The sequence below is a fragment of the Protomyctophum bolini genome, assembly GCF_963924005.1.
Source record: "Protomyctophum bolini genome assembly, chromosome: 20".
Lineage (NCBI taxonomy): Eukaryota > Metazoa > Chordata > Actinopteri > Myctophiformes > Myctophidae > Protomyctophum > Protomyctophum bolini.
The window spans coordinates 19506511-19531135 of record NC_137881.1 but is presented as its reverse complement, the minus strand read 5'-3'; the positions used below and the strand labels follow the sequence as shown (position 1 = coordinate 19531135).

The following is a 24625-nucleotide window of genomic DNA, read 5'->3' as shown; positions in this document are numbered from 1 at the left end:
CATTTTTTTCAAAAATTCAAAAAACGATGGGCTATAACCCATGTTTTTTGAAATTTTTAATTTTCTTCAAATCCTCAAAAATGATGAAAAACGGCGTGCTATAGTATGCCGTACGGTAGGGGCTATAGCCCATGTTCAAAAATGATGAAAAATGAGGATAACATTTTTTTCAAAAATTCAAAAAACAATGGGCTATAACCCATGTTTTTTGAAATTTTGAATTTTCTTCAAATCCTCAAAAATGATGAAAAACGGCGTGCTATAGTATTCCGTACGGTAGGGGCTATAGCCCATGTTCAAAAATGATGAAAAATGAGGATAACATTTTTTTCAAAAATTCAAAAAACGATGGGCTATAACCCATGTTTTTTGAAATTTTGAATTTTCTTCAAATCCTCAAAAATGATGAAAAACGGCGTGCTATAGTATGCCGTACGGTAGGGGCTATAGCCCATGTTCAAAAATGATGAAAAATGAGGATAACATTTTTTTCAAAAATTCAAAAAACAATGGGCTATAACCCATGTTTTTTGAAATTTTGAATTTTCTTCAAATCCTCAAAAATGATGAAAAACGGCGTGCTATAGTATGCCGTACGGTAGGGGCTATAGCCCATGTTCAAAAATGATGAAAAATGAGGATAACATTTTTTTCAAAAATTCAAAAAACGATGGGCTATAACCCATGTTTTTTGAAATTTTTAATTTTCTTCAAATCCTCAAAAATGATGAAAAACGGCGTGCTATAGTATGCCGTACGGTAGGGGCTATAGCCCATGTTCAAAAATGATGAAAAATGAGGATAACATTTTTTTCAAAAATTCAAAAAACAATGGGCTATAACCCATGTTTTTTGAAATTTTGAATTTTCTTCAAATCCTCAAAAATGATGAAAAACGGCGTGCTATAGTATGCCGTACGGTAGGGGCTATAGCCCATGTTCAAAAATGATGAAAAATGAGGATAACATTTTTTTCAAAAATTCAAAAAACGATGGCCTATAACCCATGTTTTTTGAAATTTTGAATTTTCTTCAAATCCTCAAAAATGATGAAAAACGGCGTGCTATAGTATGCCGTACGGTAGGGGCTATAGCCCATGTTCAAAAATGATGAAAAATGAGGATAACATTTTTTTCAAAAATTCAAAAAACAATGGGCTATAACCCATGTTTTTTGAAATTTTGAATTTTCTTCAAATCCTCAAAAATGATGAAAAACGGCGTGCTATAGTATGCCGTACGGTAGGGGCTATAGCCCATGTTCAAAAATGATGAAAAATGAGGATAACATTTTTTTCAAAAATTCAAAAAACAATGGGCTATAACCCATGTTTTTTGAAATTTTGAATTTTCTTCAAATCCTCAAAAATGATGAAAAACGGCGTGCTATAGTATGCCGTACGGTAGGGGCTATAGCCCATGTTCAAAAATGATGAAAAATGAGGATAACATTTTTTTCAAAAATTCAAAAAACAATGGGCTATAACCCATGTTTTTTGAAATTTTTAATTTTCTTCAAATCCTCAAAAATGATGAAAAACGGCGTGCTATAGTATGCCGTACGGTAGGGGCTATAGCCCATGTTCAAAAATGATGAAAAATGAGGATAACATTTTTTTCAAAAATTCAAAAAACGATGGCCTATAACCCATGTTTTTTGAAATTTTGAATTTTCTTCAAATCCTCAAAAATGATGAAAAACGGCGTGCTATAGTATGCCGTACGGTAGGGGCTATAGCCCATGTTCAAAAATGATGAAAAATGAGGATAACATTTTTTTCAAAAATTCAAAAAACAATGGGCTATAACCCATGTTTTTTGAAATTTTGAATTTTCTTCAAATCCTCAAAAATGATGAAAAACGGCGTGCTATAGTATGCCGTACGGTAGGGGCTATAGCCCATGTTCAAAAATGATGAAAAATGAGGATAACATTTTTTTCAAAAATTCAAAAAACGATGGGCTATAACCCATGTTTTTTGAAATTTTGAATTTTCTTCAAATCCTCAAAAATGATGAAAAACGGCGTGCTATAGTATGCCATACGGTAGGGGCTATAGCCCATGTTCAAAAATGATGAAAAATGAGGATAACATTTTTTCAAAAATTCAAAAAACGATGGGCTATAACCCATGTTTTTTGAAATTTTGAATTTTCTTCAAATCCTCAAAAATGATGAAAAACGGCGTGCTATAGTATGCCGTACGGTAGGGGCTATAGCCCATGTTCAAAAATGATGAAAAATGAGGATAACATTTTTTTCAAAAATTCAAAAAACAATGGGCTATAACCCATGTTTTTTTAAATTTTGAATTTTCTTCAAATCCTCAAAAATGATGAAAAACGGCGTGCTATAGTATGCCGTACGGTAGGGGCTATAGCCCATGTTCAAAAATGATGAAAAATGAGAACATTTTTTTCAAAAATTCAAAAAACGATGGCCTATAACCCATGTTTTTTGAAATTTTGAATTTTCTTCAAATCCTCAAAAATGATGAAAAACGGCGTGCTATAGTATGCCGTACGGTAGGGGCTATAGCCCATGTTCAAAAATGATGAAAAATGAGGATAACATTTTTTTCAAAAATTCAAAAAACAATGGGCTATAACCCATGTTTTTTGAAATTTTGAATTTTCTTCAAATCCTCAAAAATGATGAAAAACGGCGTGCTATAGTATGCCGTACGGTAGGGGCTATATCCCATGTTCAAAAATGATGAAAAATGAGGATAATTTTTTTTCAAAAATTCAAAAAACAATGGGCTATAACCCATGTTTTTTGAAATTTTGAATTTTCTTCAAATCCTCAAAAATGATGAAAAACGGCGTGCTATAGTATGCCGTACGGTAGGGGCTATAGCCCATGTTCAAAAATGATGAAAAATGAGGATAATTTTTTTTTCAAAAATTCAAAAAACGATGGGCTATAACCCATGTTTTTTGAAATTTTGGATTTTCTTCAAATCCTCAAAAATGATGAAAAACGGCGTGCTATAGTATGCCGTACGGTAGGGGCTATAGCCCATGTTCAAAAATGATGAAAAATGAGGATAACATTTTTTTCAAAAATTCAAAAAACGATGGGCTATAACCCATGTTTTTTGAAATTTTGAATTTTCTTCAAATCCTCAAAAATGATGAAAAACGGCGTGCTATAGTATGCCGTACGGTAGGGGCTATAGCCCATGTTCAAAAATGATGAAAAATGAGGATAACATTTTTTCAAAAATTCAAAAAACGATGGGCTATAACCCATGTTTTTTGAAATTTTGAATTTTCTTCAAATCCTCAAAAATGATGAAAAACGGCGTGCTATAGTATGCCGTACGGTAGGGGCTATAGCCCATGTTCAAAAATGATGAAAAATGAGGATAACATTTTTTTCAAAAATTCAAAAAACAATGGGCTATAACCCATGTTTTTTGAAATTTTGAATTTTCTTCAAATCCTCAAAAATGATGAAAAACGGCGTGCTATAGTATGCCGTACGGTAGGGGCTATAGCCCATGTTCAAAAATGATGAAAAATGAGGATAACATTTTTTTCAAAAATTCAAAAAACGATGGGCTATAACCCATGTTTTTTGAAATTTTGAATTTTCTTCAAATCCTCAAAAATGATGAAAAACGGCGTGCTATAGTATGCCGTACGGTAGGGGCTATAGCCCATGTTCAAAAATGATGAAAAATGAGGATAACATTTTTTTCAAAAATTCAAAAAACAATGGGCTATAACCCATGTTTTTTGAAATTTTGAATTTTCTTCAAATCCTCAAAAATGATGAAAAACGGCGTGCTATAGTATGCCGTACGGTAGGGGCTATAGCCCATGTTCAAAAATGATGAAAAATGAGGATAATTTTTTTTCAAAAATTCAAAAAACAATGGGCTATAACCCATGTTTTTTGAAATTTTGAATTTTCTTCAAATCCTCAAAAATGATGAAAAACGGCGTGCTATAGTATGCCGTACGGTAGGGGCTATAGCCCATGTTCAAAAATGATGAAAAATGAGGATAATTTTTTTTTCAAAAATTCAAAAAACGATGGGCTATAACCCATGTTTTTTGAAATTTTGGATTTTCTTCAAATCCTCAAAAATGATGAAAAACGGCGTGCTATAGTATGCCGTACGGTAGGGGCTATAGCCCATGTTCAAAAATGATGAAAAATGAGGATAACATTTTTTTCAAAAATTCAAAAAACGATGGGCTATAACCCATGTTTTTTGAAATTTTGAATTTTCTTCAAATCCTCAAAAATGATGAAAAACGGCGTGCTATAGTATGCCGTACGGTAGGGGCTATAGCCCATGTTCAAAAATGATGAAAAATGAGGATAACATTTTTTCAAAAATTCAAAAAACGATGGGCTATAACCCATGTTTTTTGAAATTTTGAATTTTCTTCAAATCCTCAAAAATGATGAAAAACGGCGTGCTATAGTATGCCGTACGGTAGGGGCTATAGCCCATGTTCAAAAATGATGAAAAATGAGGATAACATTTTTTTCAAAAATTCAAAAAACAATGGGCTATAACCCATGTTTTTTGAAATTTTGAATTTTCTTCAAATCCTCAAAAAGGATGAAAAACGGCGTGCTATAGTATGCCGTACGGTAGGGGCTATAGCCCATGTTCAAAAATGATGAAAAATGAGGATAACATTTTTTTCAAAAATTCAAAAAACGATGGGCTATAACCCATGTTTTTTGAAATTTTGAATTTTCTTCAAATCCTCAAAAATGATGAAAAACGGCGTGCTATAGTATGCCGTACGGTAGGGGCTATAGCCCATGTTCAAAAATGATGAAAAATGAGGATAACATTTTTTTCAAAAATTCAAAAAACAATGGGCTATAACCCATGTTTTTTGAAATTTTGAATTTTCTTCAAATCCTCAAAAATGATGAAAAACGGCGTGCTATAGTATGCCGTACGGTAGGGGCTATAGCCCATGTTCAAAAATGATGAAAAATGAGGATAACATTTTTTTCAAAAATTCAAAAAACGATGGGCTATAACCCATGTTTTTTGAAATTTTTAATTTTCTTCAAATCCTCAAAAATGATGAAAAACGGCGTGCTATAGTATGCCGTACGGTAGGGGCTATAGCCCATGTTCAAAAATGATGAAAAATGAGGATAACATTTTTTTCAAAAATTAAAAAAACAATGGGCTATAACCCATGTTTTTTGAAATTTTGAATTTTCTTCAAATCCTCAAAAATGATGAAAAACGGCGTGCTATAGTATTCCGTACGGTAGGGGCTATAGCCCATGTTCAAAAATGATGAAAAATGAGGATAACATTTTTTTCAAAAATTCAAAAAACGATGGGCTATAACCCATGTTTTTTGAAATTTTGAATTTTCTTCAAATCCTCAAAAATGATGAAAAACGGCGTGCTATAGTATGCCGTACGGTAGGGGCTATAGCCCATGTTCAAAAATGATGAAAAATGAGGATAACATTTTTTTCAAAAATTCAAAAAACGATGGGCTATAACCCATGTTTTTTGAAATTTTTAATTTTCTTCAAATCCTCAAAAATGATGAAAAACGGCGTGCTATAGTATGCCGTACGGTAGGGGCTATAGCCCATGTTCAAAAATGATGAAAAATGAGGATAACATTTTTTTCAAAAATTCAAAAAACAATGGGCTATAACCCATGTTTTTTGAAATTTTGAATTTTCTTCAAATCCTCAAAAATGATGAAAAACGGCGTGCTATAGTATGCCGTACGGTAGGGGCTATAGCCCATGTTCAAAAATGATGAAAAATGAGGATAACATTTTTTTCAAAAATTCAAAAAACGATGGCCTATAACCCATGTTTTTTGAAATTTTGAATTTTCTTCAAATCCTCAAAAATGATGAAAAACGGCGTGCTATAGTATGCCGTACGGTAGGGGCTATAGCCCATGTTCAAAAATGATGAAAAATGAGGATAACATTTTTTTCAAAAATTCAAAAAACAATGGGCTATAACCCATGTTTTTTGAAATTTTGAATTTTCTTCAAATCCTCAAAAATGATGAAAAACGGCGTGCTATAGTATGCCGTACGGTAGGGGCTATAGCCCATGTTCAAAAATGATGAAAAATGAGGATAACATTTTTTTCAAAAATTCAAAAAACAATGGGCTATAACCCATGTTTTTTGAAATTTTGAATTTTCTTCAAATCCTCAAAAATGATGAAAAACGGCGTGCTATAGTATGCCGTACGGTAGGGGCTATAGCCCATGTTCAAAAATGATGAAAAATGAGGATAACATTTTTTTCAAAAATTCAAAAAACAATGGGCTATAACCCATGTTTTTTGAAATTTTTAATTTTCTTCAAATCCTCAAAAATGATGAAAAACGGCGTGCTATAGTATGCCGTACGGTAGGGGCTATAGCCCATGTTCAAAAATGATGAAAAATGAGGATAACATTTTTTTCAAAAATTCAAAAAACAATGGGCTATAACCCATGTTTTTTGAAATTTTGAATTTTCTTCAAATCCTCAAAAATGATGAAAAACGGCGTGCTATAGTATGCCGTACGGTAGGGGCTATAGCCCATGTTCAAAAATGATGAAAAATGAGGATAACATTTTTTTCAAAAATTCAAAAAACGATGGCCTATAACCCATGTTTTTTGAAATTTTGAATTTTCTTCAAATCCTCAAAAATGATGAAAAACGGCGTGCTATAGTATGCCGTACGGTAGGGGCTATAGCCCATGTTCAAAAATGATGAAAAATGAGGATAACATTTTTTTCAAAAATTCAAAAAACAATGGGCTATAACCCATGTTTTTTGAAATTTTGAATTTTCTTCAAATCCTCAAAAATGATGAAAAACGGCGTGCTATAGTATGCCGTACGGTAGGGGCTATAGCCCATGTTCAAAAATGATGAAAAATGAGGATAACATTTTTTTCAAAAATTCAAAAAAACGATGGGCTATAACCCATGTTTTTTGAAATTTTGAATTTTCTTCAAATCCTCAAAAATGATGAAAAACGGCGTGCTATAGTATGCCATACGGTAGGGGCTATAGCCCATGTTCAAAAATGATGAAAAATGAGGATAACATTTTTTCAAAAATTCAAAAAACGATGGGCTATAACCCATGTTTTTTGAAATTTTGAATTTTCTTCAAATCCTCAAAAATGATGAAAAACGGCGTGCTATAGTATGCCGTACGGTAGGGGCTATAGCCCATGTTCAAAAATGATGAAAAATGAGGATAACATTTTTTTCAAAAATTCAAAAAACAATGGGCTATAACCCATGTTTTTTTAAATTTTGAATTTTCTTCAAATCCTCAAAAATGATGAAAAACGGCGTGCTATAGTATGCCGTACGGTAGGGGCTATAGCCCATGTTCAAAAATGATGAAAAATGAGGATAACATTTTTTTCAAAAATTCAAAAAACGATGGCCTATAACCCATGTTTTTTGAAATTTTGAATTTTCTTCAAATCCTCAAAAATGATGAAAAACGGCGTGCTATAGTATGCCGTACGGTAGGGGCTATAGCCCATGTTCAAAAATGATGAAAAATGAGGATAACATTTTTTTCAAAAATTCAAAAAACAATGGGCTATAACCCATGTTTTTTGAAATTTTGAATTTTCTTCAAATCCTCAAAAATGATGAAAAACGGCGTGCTATAGTATGCCGTACGGTAGGGGCTATAGCCCATGTTCAAAAATGATGAAAAATGAGGATAACATTTTTTTCAAAAATTCAAAAAACGATGGGCTATAACCCATGTTTTTTGAAATTTTGAATTTTCTTCAAATCCTCAAAAATGATGAAAAACGGCGTGCTATAGTATGCCATACGGTAGGGGCTATAGCCCATGTTCAAAAATGATGAAAAATGAGGATAACATTTTTTCAAAAATTCAAAAAACGATGGGCTATAACCCATGTTTTTTGAAATTTTGAATTTTCTTCAAATCCTCAAAAATGATGAAAAACGGCGTGCTATAGTATGCCGTACGGTAGGGGCTATAGCCCATGTTCAAAAATGATGAAAAATGAGGATAACATTTTTTTCAAAAATTCAAAAAACAATGGGCTATAACCCATGTTTTTTGAAATTTTGAATTTTCTTCAAATCCTCAAAACTGATGAAAAACGGCGTGCTATAGTATGCCGTACGGTAGGGGCTATAGCCCATGTTCAAAAATGATGAAAAATGAGGATAACATTTTTTTCAAAAATTCAAAAAACAATGGGCTATAACCCATGTTTTTTTAAATTTTGAATTTTCTTCAAATCCTCAAAAATGATGAAAAACGGCGTGCTATAGTATGCCGTACGGTAGGGGCTATAGCCCATGTTCAAAAATGATGAAAAATGAGGATAACATTTTTTTCAAAAATTCAAAAAACGATGGCCTATAACCCATGTTTTTTGAAATTTTGAATTTTCTTCAAATCCTCAAAAATGATGAAAAACGGCGTGCTATAGTATGCCGTACGGTAGGGGCTATAGCCCATGTTCAAAAATGATGAAAAATGAGGATAACATTTTTTTCAAAAATTCAAAAAACAATGGGCTATAACCCATGTTTTTTGAAATTTTGAATTTTCTTCAAATCCTCAAAAATGATGAAAAACGGCGTGCTATAGTATGCCGTACGGTAGGGGCTATAGCCCATGTTCAAAAATGATGAAAAATGAGGATAACATTTTTTTCAAAAATTCAAAAAACGATGGGCTATAACCCATGTTTTTTGAAATTTTGAATTTTCTTCAAATCCTCAAAAATGATGAAAAACGGCGTGCTATAGTATGCCATACGGTAGGGGCTATAGCCCATGTTCAAAAATGATGAAAAATGAGGATAACATTTTTTTCAAAAATTCAAAAAACAATGGGCTATAACCCATGTTTTTTGAAATTTTGAATTTTCTTCAAATCCTCAAAAATGATGAAAAACGGCGTGCTATAGTATGCCGTACGGTAGGGGCTATAGCCCATGTTCAAAAATGATGAAAAATGAGGATAACATTTTTTTCAAAAATTCAAAAAACAATGGGCTATAACCCATGTTTTTTGAAATTTTGAATTTTCTTCAAATCCTCAAAAATGATGAAAAACGGCGTGCTATAGTATGCCGTACGGTAGGGGCTATAGCCCATGTTCAAAAATGATGAAAAATGAGGATAACATTTTTTCAAAAATTCAAAAAACGATGGGCTATAACCCATGTTTTTTGAAATTTTGAATTTTCTTCAAATCCTCAAAAATGATGAAAAACGGCGTGCTATAGTATGCCGTACGGTAGGGGCTATAGCCCATGTTCAAAAATGATGAAAAATGAGGATAACATTTTTTTCAAAAATTCAAAAAACAATGGGCTATAACCCATGTTTTTTGAAATTTTGAATTTTCTTCAAATCCTCAAAAATGATGAAAAACGGCGTGCTATAGTATGCCGTACGGTAGGGGCTATAGCCCATGTTCAAAAATGATGAAAAATGAGGATAACATTTTTTTCAAAAATTCAAAAAACAATGGGCTATAACCCATGTTTTTTGAAATTTTGAATTTTCTTCAAATCCTCAAAAATGATGAAAAACGGCGTGCTATAGTATGCCGTACGGTAGGGGCTATAGCCCATGTTCAAAAATGATGAAAAATGAGGATAACATTTTTTTCAAAAATTCAAAAAACGATGGGCTATAACCCATGTTTTTTGAAATTTTGAATTTTCTTCAAATCCTCAAAAATGATGAAAAACGGCGTGCTATAGTATGCCATACGGTAGGGGCTATAGCCCATGTTCAAAAATGATGAAAAATGAGGATAACATTTTTTTCAAAAATTCAAAAAACAATGGGCTATAACCCATGTTTTTTGAAATTTTGAATTTTCTTCAAATCCTCAAAAATGATGAAAAACGGCGTGCTATAGTATGCCGTACGGTAGGGGCTATAGCCCATGTTCAAAAATGATGAAAAATGAGGATAACATTTTTTTCAAAAATTCAAAAAACAATGGGCTATAACCCATGTTTTTTGAAATTTTGAATTTTCTTCAAATCCTCAAAAATGATGAAAAACGGCGTGCTATAGTATGCCGTACGGTAGGGGCTATAGCCCATGTTCAAAAATGATGAAAAATGAGGATAACATTTTTTCAAAAATTCAAAAAACGATGGGCTATAACCCATGTTTTTTGAAATTTTGAATTTTCTTCAAATCCTCAAAAATGATGAAAAACGGCGTGCTATAGTATGCCGTACGGTAGGGGCTATAGCCCATGTTCAAAAATGATGAAAAATGAGGATAACATTTTTTTCAAAAATTCAAAAAACAATGGGCTATAACCCATGTTTTTTGAAATTTTGAATTTTCTTCAAATCCTCAAAAATGATGAAAAACGGCGTGCTATAGTATGCCGTACGGTAGGGGCTATAGCCCATGTTCAAAAATGATGAAAAATGAGGATAACATTTTTTTCAAAAATTCAAAAAACAATGGGCTATAACCCATGTTTTTTTTAATTTTGAATTTTCTTCAAATCCTCAAAAATGTTGAAAAACGGCGTGCTATAGTATGCCGTACGGTAGGGGCTATAGCCCATGTTCAAAAATGATGAAAAATGAGGATAACATTTTTTTCAAAAATTCAAAAAACAATGGGCTATAACCCATGTTTTTTGAAATTTTGAATTTTCTTCAAATCCTCAAAAATGATGAAAAACGGCGTGCTATAGTATGCCGTACGGTAGGGGCTATAGCCCATGTTCAAAAATGATGAAAAATGAGGATAACATTTTTTTCAAAAATTCAAAAAACGATGGCCTATAACCCATGTTTTTTGAAATTTTGAATTTTCTTCAAATCCTCAAAAATGATGAAAAACGGCGTGCTATAGTATGCCGTACGGTAGGGGCTATAGCCCATGTTCAAAAATGATGAAAAATGAGGATAACATTTTTTTCAAAAATTCAAAAAACAATGGGCTATAACCCATGTTTTTTGAAATTTTGAATTTTCTTCAAATCCTCAAAAATGATGAAAAACGGCGTGCTATAGTATGCCGTACGGTAGGGGCTATAGCCCATGTTCAAAAATGATGAAAAATGAGGATAACATTTTTTTCAAAAATTCAAAAAACGATGGGCTATAACCCATGTTTTTTGAAATTTTGAATTTTCTTCAAATCCTCAAAAATGATGAAAAACGGCGTGCTATAGTATGCCATACGGTAGGGGCTATAGCCCATGTTCAAAAATGATGAAAAATGAGGATAACATTTTTTCAAAAATTCAAAAAACGATGGGCTATAACCCATGTTTTTTGAAATTTTGAATTTTCTTCAAATCCTCAAAAATGATGAAAAACGGCGTGCTATAGTATGCCGTACGGTAGGGGCTATAGCCCATGTTCAAAAATGATGAAAAATGAGGATAACATTTTTTTCAAAAATTCAAAAAACAATGGGCTATAACCCATGTTTTTTGAAATTTTGAATTTTCTTCAAATCCTCAAAAATGATGAAAAATGGCGTGCTATAGTATGTCGTACGGTAGGGGCTATAGCCCATGTTCAAAAATGATGAAAAATGAGGATAACATTTTTTTCAAAAATTCAAAAAACGATGGGCTATAACCCATGTTTTTTGAAATTTTGAATTTTCTTCAAATCCTCAAAATTGATGAAAAACGGCGTGCTATAGTATGCCATACGGTAGGGGCTATAGCCCATGTTCAAAAATGATGAAAAATGAGGATAACATTTTTTCAAAAATTCAAAAAACGATGGGCTATAACCCATGTTTTTTGAAATTTTGAATTTTCTTCAAATCCTCAAAAATGATGAAAAACGGCGTGCTATAGTATGCCGTACGGTAGGGGCTATAGCCCATGTTCAAAAATGATGAAAAATGAGGATAACATTTTTTTCAAAAATTCAAAAAACAATGGGCTATAACCCATGTTTTTTGAAATTTTGAATTTTCTTCAAATCCTCAAAATTGATGAAAAACGGCGTGCTATAGTATGGCATGAATTGAACAAAGGGCATTGTTCAATTCATCAAAACATTTAGAGACAAACAAATAGACACTTATATGTAGTTAAAGCAACAGAGTTAAGCAACAGAAACAAACAACAATGGATTCTACAGTGTAAAGACACCAATTTAATTATAAATGTCAATAAAGTTGAATATCTAATAATATCAATTTAAAATGTATTATCCAATACAAATTTCCTTACCATTTTTAATGTTTTAGTTTTGTATTGCTATTTTTATTTGCTAATTGTAGATTGACCTACTTTTTGTTTCTGGCATTCCGCTGCTTGTTATTTTTTATTTTATTTTCATGTGAAGTACTTTGAGTTGCATTTTATGTATGACATGTGCTATATAAATAAAGTTTAATATGTGAAGTACTTTAGTTGTCAAGGATGCAGACAGAGTTGAACCCAGGAGCAAAGTCACAACAAACTAGAGTATAATAATAAAGTATTTAATAAAGAATTACGAGATATCTTACACAGGGGAATGCAGGTAGGAATCAGGCATGAATCAGAATGACATCAAAGTCAACACATGAACAGGCAGGACATCTGTGACACAGGTTATGAACTGACAATGAGTGTTTGTACTGAGTCCAGTTTTATAGTGAGCAGGTTGATTGGAGAAGTGTTCACTGCTGGGCTGATTAGGTAGTTGACAGGTGTGTAAATGGAACTGGGTGTGCTGGAATGGGATATGGGAGGCCAGTGTGGAGACTGAGGGAGAGACAGAATGTGACAGAGTTGCATTTTATGTATGAAATGTGCTATATAAATAAAGTTTACACCACTGACTGTCCCTCCATATAAAATAAAGGCGAAAGTCACAAAAGAAAATTTATCAGTTACAATTCCAGACTATGAAGAATCATTTAATAAAGGAATACTTCCAGATTCAGTTAAAGATTAGCTACAATAATTGTGATATTAAAAGTTAAATGCTCGTCATATGACATAACAGAGAGGAATGGGCCGGACCCTGCGCGCAAGGGGACAATTTACAATTTTACAATTTAGGCATTTAGCAGACGCTCTTAATCCAGAGCGACTTACATTAAGCAAGAACAAAAGCATGGGAATACATCACATAAAAGCATTTATCATGAAGTGGAAAACAGGAAACAAGAAATGGGTAATACATTTTAAATTGATATTGTAATCACAGACTATCTTCTTGGTGTCTTTGAACTATAATTTGACATTTGACATGGACATGGTCCAAAATGATGAGAAACGAGGATAACTTTTTTTTTCAAAATTTCAAAAAACATGGGCTATAACCCATCGTTTTTGTCAAATTGCGGAATTGCGGAAATTGCGGAAATGGTAATTGTGGAAATTGTGGAAATTGCGGAAATTGCGGAAATTACGGAAATTGCGGAAATTGCAAATTGCGGAAATTGCAATGCCATGGACCAATGAACCATGTAAATACAACAAATTGAGCAGGGCACTGCAGGGAGTTGCACCCCGTTCCGGTAAACCAGAAGTACGACACCAGTGCCTTAGTTTTTGTGTTGTCATTTACAGGTCCTTTCGTTGAAATGTAAATTTTACATTTCAACAGTGTGTGTGTGTGTGTGTGTGTGTGTGTGTGTGTGTGCACGCTTCGATAACCAGTGTTGGACCTGTAAGGGTCCATTTGGTTGATGAGAAACGAGGATAACTTTTTTTTCAAAATTAAAAAAAACATGGGCTATAACCCATCGTTTTTTGTTTTTTTTTTCAAATCCTCAAAAATGATGAAAAACGGCGTGCTATAAATTGCACACTGTGTTTGTGAACTTTGGAAGCCAATCTTGCCAATCAGAATGAAAGATGGGAAATGGTGCAGATCCGTGTTGATCACATGACTATAGAGATAGTGTATACCGAATTGTGTGATGTATGGATAAAATGTGTACGAGTAATCTAATATTTGGTTCATCGTTGGCATCCAGGGAATGTGTGTGCAAAGTTTGGCATGGATCGGGCCAACGGTGCCGGAGATTAGCTGGTAACGGACGGACGGAAGGAAGGACGGACACACACGCACACGGACGTGAGAGTGCAAAACATACCCCCTTCGGCCTGATGGAGACAATAACCCATCTTCCCTTCTGTATTTTAACTTGCATTCTGAATATATTTTTCTACATCAGACAGCCTCTGGTTCTTTCTGTTCATTCTGAATCTGAACCGGTACCTTTGAGGAACCTTGCCTTGTTCTTGTTCAGTTACATTGACCAGCATACTAACACTATGGTTAATGTGTTTGTAGGATCCCTCACTCCCATTTGTGAGGGTGGCATAGTCATTTGTCATTTCATAATACAGCCCTGCAAATCTACTGGCAGCTGTGCAGTCATCACTGTTTTCAGAGTGAGAGGATACACAAATCACAAACAATCTCAAACAGCACATTTTATTCGAATGTGGGCCTAAGCTTTGTTCTTCAACAATTCAATGTCAACTGAACACAACGTTAGAATTCAAAGTGCAACACATTGTCAGTTTTCAACAATGGGTGACAGCAACAAAGTAATAAAATAAGAGAGGAAAAAATAGAAGAAGCCAATGTCTTAAGTGCCTTGTAATGTATAGGCAACCCTTGTTTTGGCACCTGTAATGTAACCTGACCCAAAGCATTAAAAAGCATATTTTTGCATGACAGAAGGATCTAATCATGGCAGGCTACTCAAAGCTTTAGCAGCACACCCTGATTAAGGCAAGGTGGGCCACTTGGGTTACATCAAATTACTTTTGTGAAAAATGGGAAATGGGAAACACTGGGAAAAAACAGTATCTTGTTAACTTTATCTAGGACTACGATTGTAAATGGTGTATTGCCCAATATTGACTGATAACAGTTTTACAATGGACAATGTTTGTGCTATACAACATTATCACTCTTTAGTCTAAGAAAGACCATTACTGACAGTAAACACTGTTGTTGACAGTGACATTAGACATTAACATAGACACAATACTTATACATACATAATTTCATATAGTATATAAACTTCATTATAGGTAGTTGTTGGGTTGCTCTCAGATTAAAGTTACTGGCATAGTGGCATTGCTTAAACTAAATGTACAGTACTTTGGCAAGAGGGAGAATGCACTACATTTGTTACTTTTGTATAATGCTTTTCTTCAGGATACTTTGAGATCTAATTTCTTGATTTAATGATTTATACTAATTGGGGCTGGCATTATATGAGGACATTTTAGTCCTCATATAAAGTGTAGACTATATTAATGCCTACACATTCTGTTAGGCCCTACTTTACTGCTGACACGGGGACTTTATTATGTGATGAAATGGTGTACAAAGTTTCTCCAGGGGTCTCTATGGATGTAATGCAACCAACTAGCCTACTGCAATTGCTATTGGAAATATTATTGCACATCGCATGAACTGAAACAATAAAAGTTACAGTAGATAGATACATACATACAGTAAACATCGAATACAACCCTTATGCATCAGTTGTCAACTATAAGGTTAATCTAAATTCCACTATGACGGTTTTGCATCTAAAGTGTTGATTGTTATAATCTACAGAAACATCTATATACAATCGATTTAGACAGAAAGAGAAATCGCCACCTTTCTGTGTGCCTACAATTCCCATGATGCATTTCAGGGACAAACATCATCCTGTTATGCCTAATCGATGGCCACATTAATTATCAACCTGATTCACATTTTCTGGATCAAGACCTATTTTTTTTTGCCATAAACACAGTGAACAAAAATAATATCAAATGAAGGGTTGTAGTTTTCACTTTCAGTGATTTTACCCCAGTGGTGTTCAGATTCAGAACAGTTTGGGCAGCGTTTCTGACAGAAGACTGCTCAGTTTCATGGCTGCTAATCATTAAACCTACAACAATTAAGAAATGTTGAAACGTGTGATAGTGTCCCTTTAGATAAAGGAATAGTAAATAGTCAAATAAATTACAAAACAAATGAAACCCACACAATTTCTAATCCAGCGTCAGCAATACTGAATGACATTGCCCAGAAAAAGATATACAATTTATCTTTAAATGATTATGGGACAAACCCCGTGTTTGAATTACAGGTACCGTTGTTGTACATGTGTTTGACTACTGTATTACATTAGACATGTTGTTCTTACATATTTCAGCATGAGACACGCTTTTAGTATTTGGGGTTTCATGTTCTGGATTCCAGTCTCATAAACAAATGTTTTGTGGTGAACTTCAACACAAGAAACAAAATAAAACCTGCCTTCCCAGCCTGTTTACACTGTACTACACTATTGATAATAATGTATACACAATGAAAGTTATATCAACTGAGAGATCACATTTAACTTAAAGGTAGAGAAGCCTGTTCCTCCTGGTGAAATCTGGGAACCCATTGGCAAAGACAAAGGAAAAACAGCACCCTCTGTGAGTCAACAGTCTGTCTTGGGAGACTACTCCTAGTGTGACTGAGTGGTCAGTCTGTTGTAGGATACTAAAGGGTACTCAATGTCTAAATCAAGCTCAATTTAGGGTCCCCTTGCCAAATGAGGAGTAGCTTAATGTCACTTTAATCATTACAACACGAAAAAGTGACTATTCTAACGATATGTTTCAGTATCTATGATGTACAATTAAGAATGTTTAGACAATTAATTTCAATACAAAACAAGTCAAAACAAACATTAACATACTGCATTGTATGTATTTCATATCAAGGATGCTAGGACGTAATCATTTGAATTTGGGGTCCAGGGCCTAAAGTCAATTTGGGGGTCTGTGACATGACAAAGTCTGAAAACTTCTACCATAGACCAGACTAGAGGATAACATTTCACAGGGGCCAAAACACAATACTATATGGAAGTTTAATAGCTTGGTCATGTAATTAATTATTGCACAATAATCGAATACTGTATTATTTGCTCTAACCGATTAATTTAGAAGAAGAACGATAAGAACATTATTGATCCCCAAGTTGACATTTGTCAAGTACTGTAAAGACACAGGAGCAAGGAAATGAGAAAGAAATCAACATAAATCTAAAACTTTAAATTACATTTTAAAACAAAGCGACCAATTGATCTGAAAATGGTTAAGGAATTGGATCAATAATAAAATAATAGTTGATACAATTATCCTTAGAGCTGCAACTCTTTCCCTATATCTTTCTTTCTATTAAAGGGGAGTTTTTCTTCACCACTGTCGCAATATATCTTGCTCAGTGTGGATCTTTGTTGGTTTTATGTAAAGTGTCTTGAGACAACTTGTTGTGATTTGACACTTTAACAAAATTGAATTGTGCAATATCGCTACTATTTCCCCTCAATACCAAATTTCTTCATCGAAAATAGGCGATCTGCAAGCTTTACAACACATCAATCACATTGCGAGCTTGTAGATCTGATTTTTTTTTATGTTGGCCGTAGAATAGGGAAGCTAGGGTTCATTAACTTTCCACTATACTCATACCATGGGGAATGTTTTTGTTGCAGTGGTGAACAGGCAATCATTTCCTATCTGGACTAGTGGTGACAGCGGAGTGAGCAATATGAGCCCCAAAGCAGAGAATAAGTAAAGAATAGTCAAACTAATTTCAACATTTTTGCTGTCGGGGAAAAAACCTTGTCTGGTATCTCCATCTCCATGCTTCAACTTAAATTAATGACCTACTACAGATCTACAAGCTCACTGTGAGATCGCAGATCGGCTATTTGCAGTAATTTTATTACTGCAAATAGCAGTAATACAATTACTTATTTTGGACATACAAGGTTTCCACCGACACCAACGATTTCCCCCAGCAAACCCTTCTCTGACCTCAGCATCTGCTGGCAATCTATGACATGTCATGATGAATGTTCCATAATCAATCCCTGTTGATGCAAATACCCAAATCACACTGCAATCATGAAGCAAATGTTATTGATACAACCTTATCGTCCCTTTCTGACATAAACCTTGTATCTCCATATTCAAACTTTGTGTTTTTGTAAATGATGAATGCCCTACTTCTTCGTGCACACTAAATTAGCTAAACTGGCCAATCTACAAGCTCACAATGTGTCGCAATGCGACACCGCTTGTAGATATTTTCTTTTTTAAAGTAAAAGTGGTTAAGTGTGTCTGTGGGTTTTATAAATATTAAATCAATAAAAAGTATTATTACGCTTTTGGACATACATGGTTACTAGTACTAATTTGATAATAATAATCCCCAACCCCCAACCAATACGAATATTAGAATAAGTTTGTCTTCCAGCCTTATTGATAGATATACAGTAAGGTTTGGTATGAATAGATTTATCTTGAGTGTAACCGTGTCAAACTTAAACTTGCCGTCTTCTCACGATTCATGTTGACCAACCAGCTGAGCAACACAGCTGTATTATAGATATAAACATAAACGTCATAAACGTGTCATTATCATTTAACACGCAAAACCTGAGTTAATCGTCCACAACACTTTTGAGCAGCAGCACCAAAACAGTGAAATATTGTGGCATAGTATGACTAGCATAATGCATATGAAGGCTTCATTGAGACATAATGTTACCAACCAATATGTGCACGTGTTGGCCATTTTCCCCTCCTCCTTTCTAAAGGGCCTTGCAAACGGGGAGCGATAAAATGAGCCTATAGTTCATTTTCAATGAGACCTGTGTTTTTGCTAGGAGAAGTCGCGGTGCGACAACGCAGGCGTATTTACGTGAGTGCGGTCCCATGAATTTGTAATGCGCGTGCTCGTTTCGTGCACACGCCCGCGACTCACCAGACCTGGATTCGGTTTAGCTTTTTTATTACGCTTGCGTTGTTGCGCCCCTCAACAGACCTGGAGGAGACCTGTGTTGATCCAGGCAACAACGCCTGCCTCCTCGCTTCACGTTTGCAAGGCCTTTTAAGCATCTAAATCTGCTCACCCCCTTGGATACCCATGCATTCCTCCTACTGTATTATGGCAGTTTTTCCTGAGCAAGATTACTTCTGGTTGTGTTTTGGCTGAACAGCCGTACGTAACAATGCTTGTCCTTGCAAAGGACAAAGTAACTAAACTAAATAACAAATTGTTAGAATATATTTAAATTTGAAACTACCCTCCACTTCAGGTGGCGTAATATTAAAAGTGCATCAAAAGGTAAGTCGTTTGTCTCCTTTTTTCCTGCCGTAGTCTGTTGGGTGCAAGCTAATTTTGTAATAGACAAGGGGCGGGGCAAAGTTGGCTTGTTTTGATATATAATGGTTTGTTACTGTATGATCATTTCTATTGTTTAGCATCATACTGTAGAATAATGCAGTAAAACGCTGTGTGAGGTAAAAACAAGGAAGCTAATGACACCACTGAGTGCTTCTCGATCCCTGCAATGTGTATAGGTTGACCTCTGTGTTTGTGATAGGTCACGGCACCGGGGGTTGGGTTAGGGTTGGGCCAGGTGCTCCAGAGCTTCTCCCTCACAGCGCATGCAGTGATAGCCCATTTCAGACGTTACATCGAAGCAGCCCTGGCTGAGGTAGAAATCCATCGATGGTTTGTTCCAGTCAAGTACCGTGAAGTTGAGCTGGTTGCACCCCGCGGCCATTCCCAGCTGCACAACCAGTTGGGTAAAACAAAATACACATTGTCAAGACATGGGAGGGCAAATGACAAACATTAAAAGGATATTGAAAGCATCAAAGGTGCGCTGGTTTCTGGAGAGTGTGGATTTTGACGAGGTTCTCGTTTGCGCTCATATTTAATAGGCCTATTCCTTTTTCCATATTTGTGTTTGTAAGTTAGACAAACTGAATGAGGATCTGTGTATGTATTAACCTATACAGTAGGCCAATAGGATATAATGTACTTAGTTATGAGTGTACATTATGTATTATGTGTTTGACTAAGCATGTAATAACTCAGAATACTCCTAACTTATTTTTTTGTTTAGATAATCTCTTGATTGCTACTTCTCTATCAAAGTATGTTTTATGTACACACAATGTCCCTTGTGTAGCATGTTCTATTTTAATTAATGACTGCAATTCTAACCTGTTCTTAGTTTAATTTGGTACTGGTAGGCAAAATAAACAGTATTGTATACTGTACTGTATTTATCATATCAAGTGTGCCAAACATGTCAATAAAATGATATCTTATAACAAATGTATATAATACACATATTGCCTTTTTTATTTGCAATCATTTCTTCATTCTCATGGAGAGCAAATCTCACCTGTGCAACCTTGCTCATCAATGCCTTCCCAATACTTTTTCCTGGAAGATAATATAACATATATTACAAGAGCTGTATACAGAGATGTCCATCAATTGCTGTAAAAGTTAGAATTGTTTGAGAGGTTACATATCAATAACTACATTCTTCCATACTACCACACATCTCATAAATCAATTAAACCCTAGCTGGGCATGGCCGATTAGGAAAACATTCTGTTCCTATTTACAATCTCGCAATGTGTTACTATGCGTCAAGTTAGGCTATAGACTCCTAGGTGTCGTCCCCCCCGTTCAATGGAGTATACAGTATAGCGTTGCTCACTGTACCTCTGAATTCAGGCATCACATACAAGTCCTCCATGTAGACAGCTCTGCCCTTCCATGAGCTGTAGGTATAGAAATAAAGTGCGTAGCCTATCTTGGTATGACCTGAAAGCAGACAGACACAAATATGAATCCCTTGTCCACTGTGTCCAGGGCTTAGTGGTACAAATTGATTCATTATGCAGTCAAATCTGCTTATTTTTTCCGGCATGCAAGTGCTAGGTTCTTTGCCGATGCTAGTGCTAGGTTGTTTTTATATTGAAACCGTCAAAGCTGTATCTATAGCCTATTTTATAATTATAAATTGCTCTGCTCTGCTATAGAAATTTGCATGGGAATGTTCAGTCTGTGACTTGCATGTGTCTCATTGTGTCAATTCTTCATTGTAAAATGATTCTCAATTGCCTATTGTTCTTTATTTACATAAAAGGCACACACAGACGCACTGTGCGACAGACACACACACACACACACACACACACACACACACACACACACACACACACACACACACACACACACACACACAAGTATGGACCAGATGCATGAGGAAAGTGTGTTGTAACTATGGAAAAATGGCTGTGTCATGGAAGAAAAAGTCAGTAGAGGCCAGCAGGGGGAATTGTAATGTTCTCATTATTGTAGTCTCATGAAAATAAGATGTGTCAACGTTGTTATGCAAGGGTAAGAGAGAGATAGGGGCCAGATCCGCACTGTGTGGTTAGGTAACAAACTGAGATATATGGGCCACTATCTTGCACCACCCCTTACCCCTTATCCATAAACTAATTAGCCATTTTTTACTATTTTGAAAAACATTTGAAAATAGTTTTGAAAACTAGCCAATCTACATCGACACGTTGTGAGCTTGTAGATCGGCTATTTGAACTATTTTAATGTTTTTCAAAATAGTAAAAAATGGCAAATAAGTTAAGGAATAAGGGGTAAGGAGTGATAGGCCTAATATGTGCCCTGTGTCTCTACCATAACCCTATGGATGTTGCCCAAACTCATTTATTTTGAGAAAATGTGGATTTTATCGTCTATTGAAAATAGACGATCTCATCATCATCATTTTTCGACCGCGGTCGAGATCATGGATTTCACAATGCCACGCCAGACTTTCCGGTCCTTCATTGCCATCCCCAGTTCCTGCTTACTGATGCATGTGTCTCTAGCGATGACATCAGGGAACGACAGTTTTCTACCTCTGGTCCGCCCTGAGGCAGGACTCCAGAGAAGAAGGGAAGATATAACCTCATTGTCAGCTCTCTAGCAGTGGCCGGCAAACTGTGTTCTTCTGGATTAGACCAGTGAAGAAACACGGGGAACGTTGCCGTATATTAGATTTGTCGATGGGTGGCTCTTCCAAGAGAGATTTTGAGCTCTCATTAGAAGGCGGGTAAGTGCCATCCAACCGTTTATCTAATTTCTTTGAAAGTTTCCGTCTCTGAGCCATAGAGTAGAATCGGCTCAACGGTCGTCCTAAATATCTTTACTAAGGGATGACCAGATCTTATGCATGTCATTGCAGGCCTTTTGGGAAGAAGATATATATGAACCCAAATACTTGTAGTCATCAACCTGTTTCAGAGGAGTGTTGTTAAGTGTTTTTATAATGTGGTTATTGTTGGATTTGCATATATTTACGTATTCAGTTTTCATCTCGTTGAGATCTACAGGCTCACAAAGTTGCAAAAGCAATTTTTGACAATTTATTTTGCCTATATTCACAGAACGTTGTCTATTATGACATGCCCAGGGGGGACAAATGGGTTCATGTGGTTAATTCTCGCAATTCCTAAAGATTGTTGTTGCCAAATCAAAGGATAAATGTACTTTACCATTAACAAGCATGCAATGTGGGGAGAGATGATAGCGGAAACTGTAGAGATTGTCAATCGCAATCACACATGCTATATTTGTTTGATATCTCCGCCAGGCCGAACGCCTGACGGCCGGAGATGTATGTGTTTTCCCCTGTCCGTTTGTCCGTCCTCCCGTCTGTCTGTTCAGGCACATCTGGACCTGAAACTTTGCACAACATGCATACTCCCAGTAGGCAAATAAAGTATACCTCCACCCCAAATCTTTCAAATCGGCCTCATGGCGGTGCTACAACAGGCCGCTTCACATTTTGGCCTACAGTATAACTTGCAGCCTCACACAGGGTTTCTTGAAATTCTCGCGAGTCCTCTGACTCACACGTGTGTCATAGGCAGGTACCGTAAAAATAATGATGACATGATGAGCACAGAGTGAGTAGTGGTCTTCCCTCACCATCTTTGGTCCTGTGCTGCTCCGGTACCTCTGCGATGATGCCATGGAAGAAGGGGTTCTTGGAAAAGCCATCCTGCTCCAAGTCTGCACACAGAACAGAAATCATTGTTCTCAATAAGGTCTCATTTTGGATGACAAGTGAAGTATTATACAAATGAGAATATATGTTGTATTGTATAATTGACATAATTTTCACTGGGCACTGTGGGCAGAATAGTGAAGAGTGATAGTTGTATATTCATTGTAATCATAAACCATATTCTAGGGTAGTCTATTCAGTGATTTATTTGAATCTGTCCTCCGTGTGCGACTTTTCTGTGTTGATTTTCTGTAATCACTATATCAGCAAATAATAAACCATTATTTCAAGGGCATTTAATGTATTCTGGATGTGTGCATGCTAAGCCTGACAGGCCTGCATTATAATGTTCAGAGTCAGCTCTCTCATCATAGCACTGTGGTGTTTTGTCTCCTTTTAAATTAATCTAGCTTACAAACCAGCTAGTTTTTGGATGCCAAGGAGAATCATGGGTATATGAAAGTCAAACAACTTCAAACATGAGAAATGGAGCAGGTGGGCATATGTGCAAGTAGTACCAAAAATAAATTGCAGCTGATTGTTTTGTCACTCATAATCCTAAATAATGTAGTTCTGTAGGCCTACCTCTCTGTGTGACTTTTACTTGATCTGGGACTTTCTCGTATTCAGCCAATTCCTACAGGGACACATAGGCTACATGCATCAGTTTTTAACAACAAGAGAATTCCACACAAACCAGCAGTCACCCTTAATAAGAAAAGAAAGCCACGTTTATACAGCCCACCACCATGGTTTATGGTTGTTGCTACGTCAAACTATAGTGCAGTATAGGCTACTGTTCCATTAAATAATAGGTTTCTTCTGTCAATCATCAACCGCCTTAATCGATTTGCATGTGCAATGTTTGACTGACGTGAGTCAGTAAGGCTTAGCCTATACGGATAGGCTTAGCCTATACGGGGCTTAGCCTATACGGATACTGACTCGCCTCAGTCAACATAGACTGGCTATGTATGTATGTATTATTTAATCTATATTTATTTATCATCACAAACACGTGCGGAGCCGCCACGGGGGAAACGTGCGCACGTGCCACTGCCAGCTCACCAAAATCATCCGTGCAATGTCTTTGCAGTCTTCCAGGTTTGCGGCACGAATAGAAAAATCCATATTGTGCAAATTGTCAATTTGTCAGGTACAGTAGTAGCCTACGATGTTCCCACTCACAAGAGGGAGAGGAGAGGAGGAGAGCAGAGATTGCACACGCGCATTACATCATAACCTGTCTACTCCTGATCATAATGTACGGCCTCTCGCCTCGGCCAAACAGCGTTGTTGTCGATAACTTGGCTAACAGCGCCCCCCCAGAAAGTGGCGACCGTGGGAAATGCCTTGAAATTTAGGGCCATATTTTATACCCTGAAACACTACTGATTTGTTATTTGCAACACGCCAACCTTTTTTGTGTGTGCAAACCACATTATTAAACCACTGTCTGCTTCCTCTTTTACTGTTTCCAATTCAGAATTTGTGTTTTTTTTACCCCATGCAAATGTATCAGTTCTATGTTTAGTTTACTTTAATATTAGTTTGCATTACAGTTTATGACTAGCCTAGTTACTTGTATACATATAACCTGAGTCATACCTGACAACAGTGCACTGCAAATAAATACTAAATACAAGGCATACAGGAGCATTCAGCAAAAACAGGTTTCCTAATTCCTAAGTGATGGACAAAGTTTTGTGTGTGTGTGTGTGTGTGTGTGT

The 24625-nt window shown here is 35.6% G+C and overlaps 1 protein-coding gene across 1 annotated transcript; it reads right to left on the bottom strand.

Moving 5' to 3' along the window:
* Window positions 1-14417: 14417 nt before the first annotated feature.
* sat2a.1 (spermidine/spermine N1-acetyltransferase family member 2a, tandem duplicate 1) lies at window positions 14418-24094 on the bottom strand. The gene is made up of 6 exons (XM_080792907.1): window positions 23964-24094; window positions 23481-23532; window positions 22817-22900; window positions 20540-20641; window positions 20211-20251; window positions 14418-19586 (listed from the first exon to the last, which is right to left on the bottom strand). Exons 1-6 carry the CDS (start codon window positions 24024-24026, stop codon window positions 19419-19421), a joined length of 510 nt encoding a protein of 169 aa, XP_080649033.1. The 5' UTR covers window positions 24027-24094; the 3' UTR covers window positions 14418-19418.
* Window positions 24095-24625: the final 531 nt, after the last annotated feature.

Coding starts and splice junctions, on each gene's coding strand:
- sat2a.1 (XM_080792907.1), bottom strand. CDS start 24,026: ATGGATTTTTCTATTCGTGCCGCAAACCTGGAAGACTGCAAAGACATT. Junction 22,901..23,480: donor AGTAAAAGTCACACAGAGAG/GTAGGCCTACAG, acceptor TTCTGTGTGCAG/ACTTGGAGCAGGATGGCTTT. Junction 19,587..20,210: donor TGATGAGCAAGGTTGCACAG/GTGAGATTTGCT, acceptor CTGGTTGTGCAG/CTGGGAATGGCCGCGGGGTG.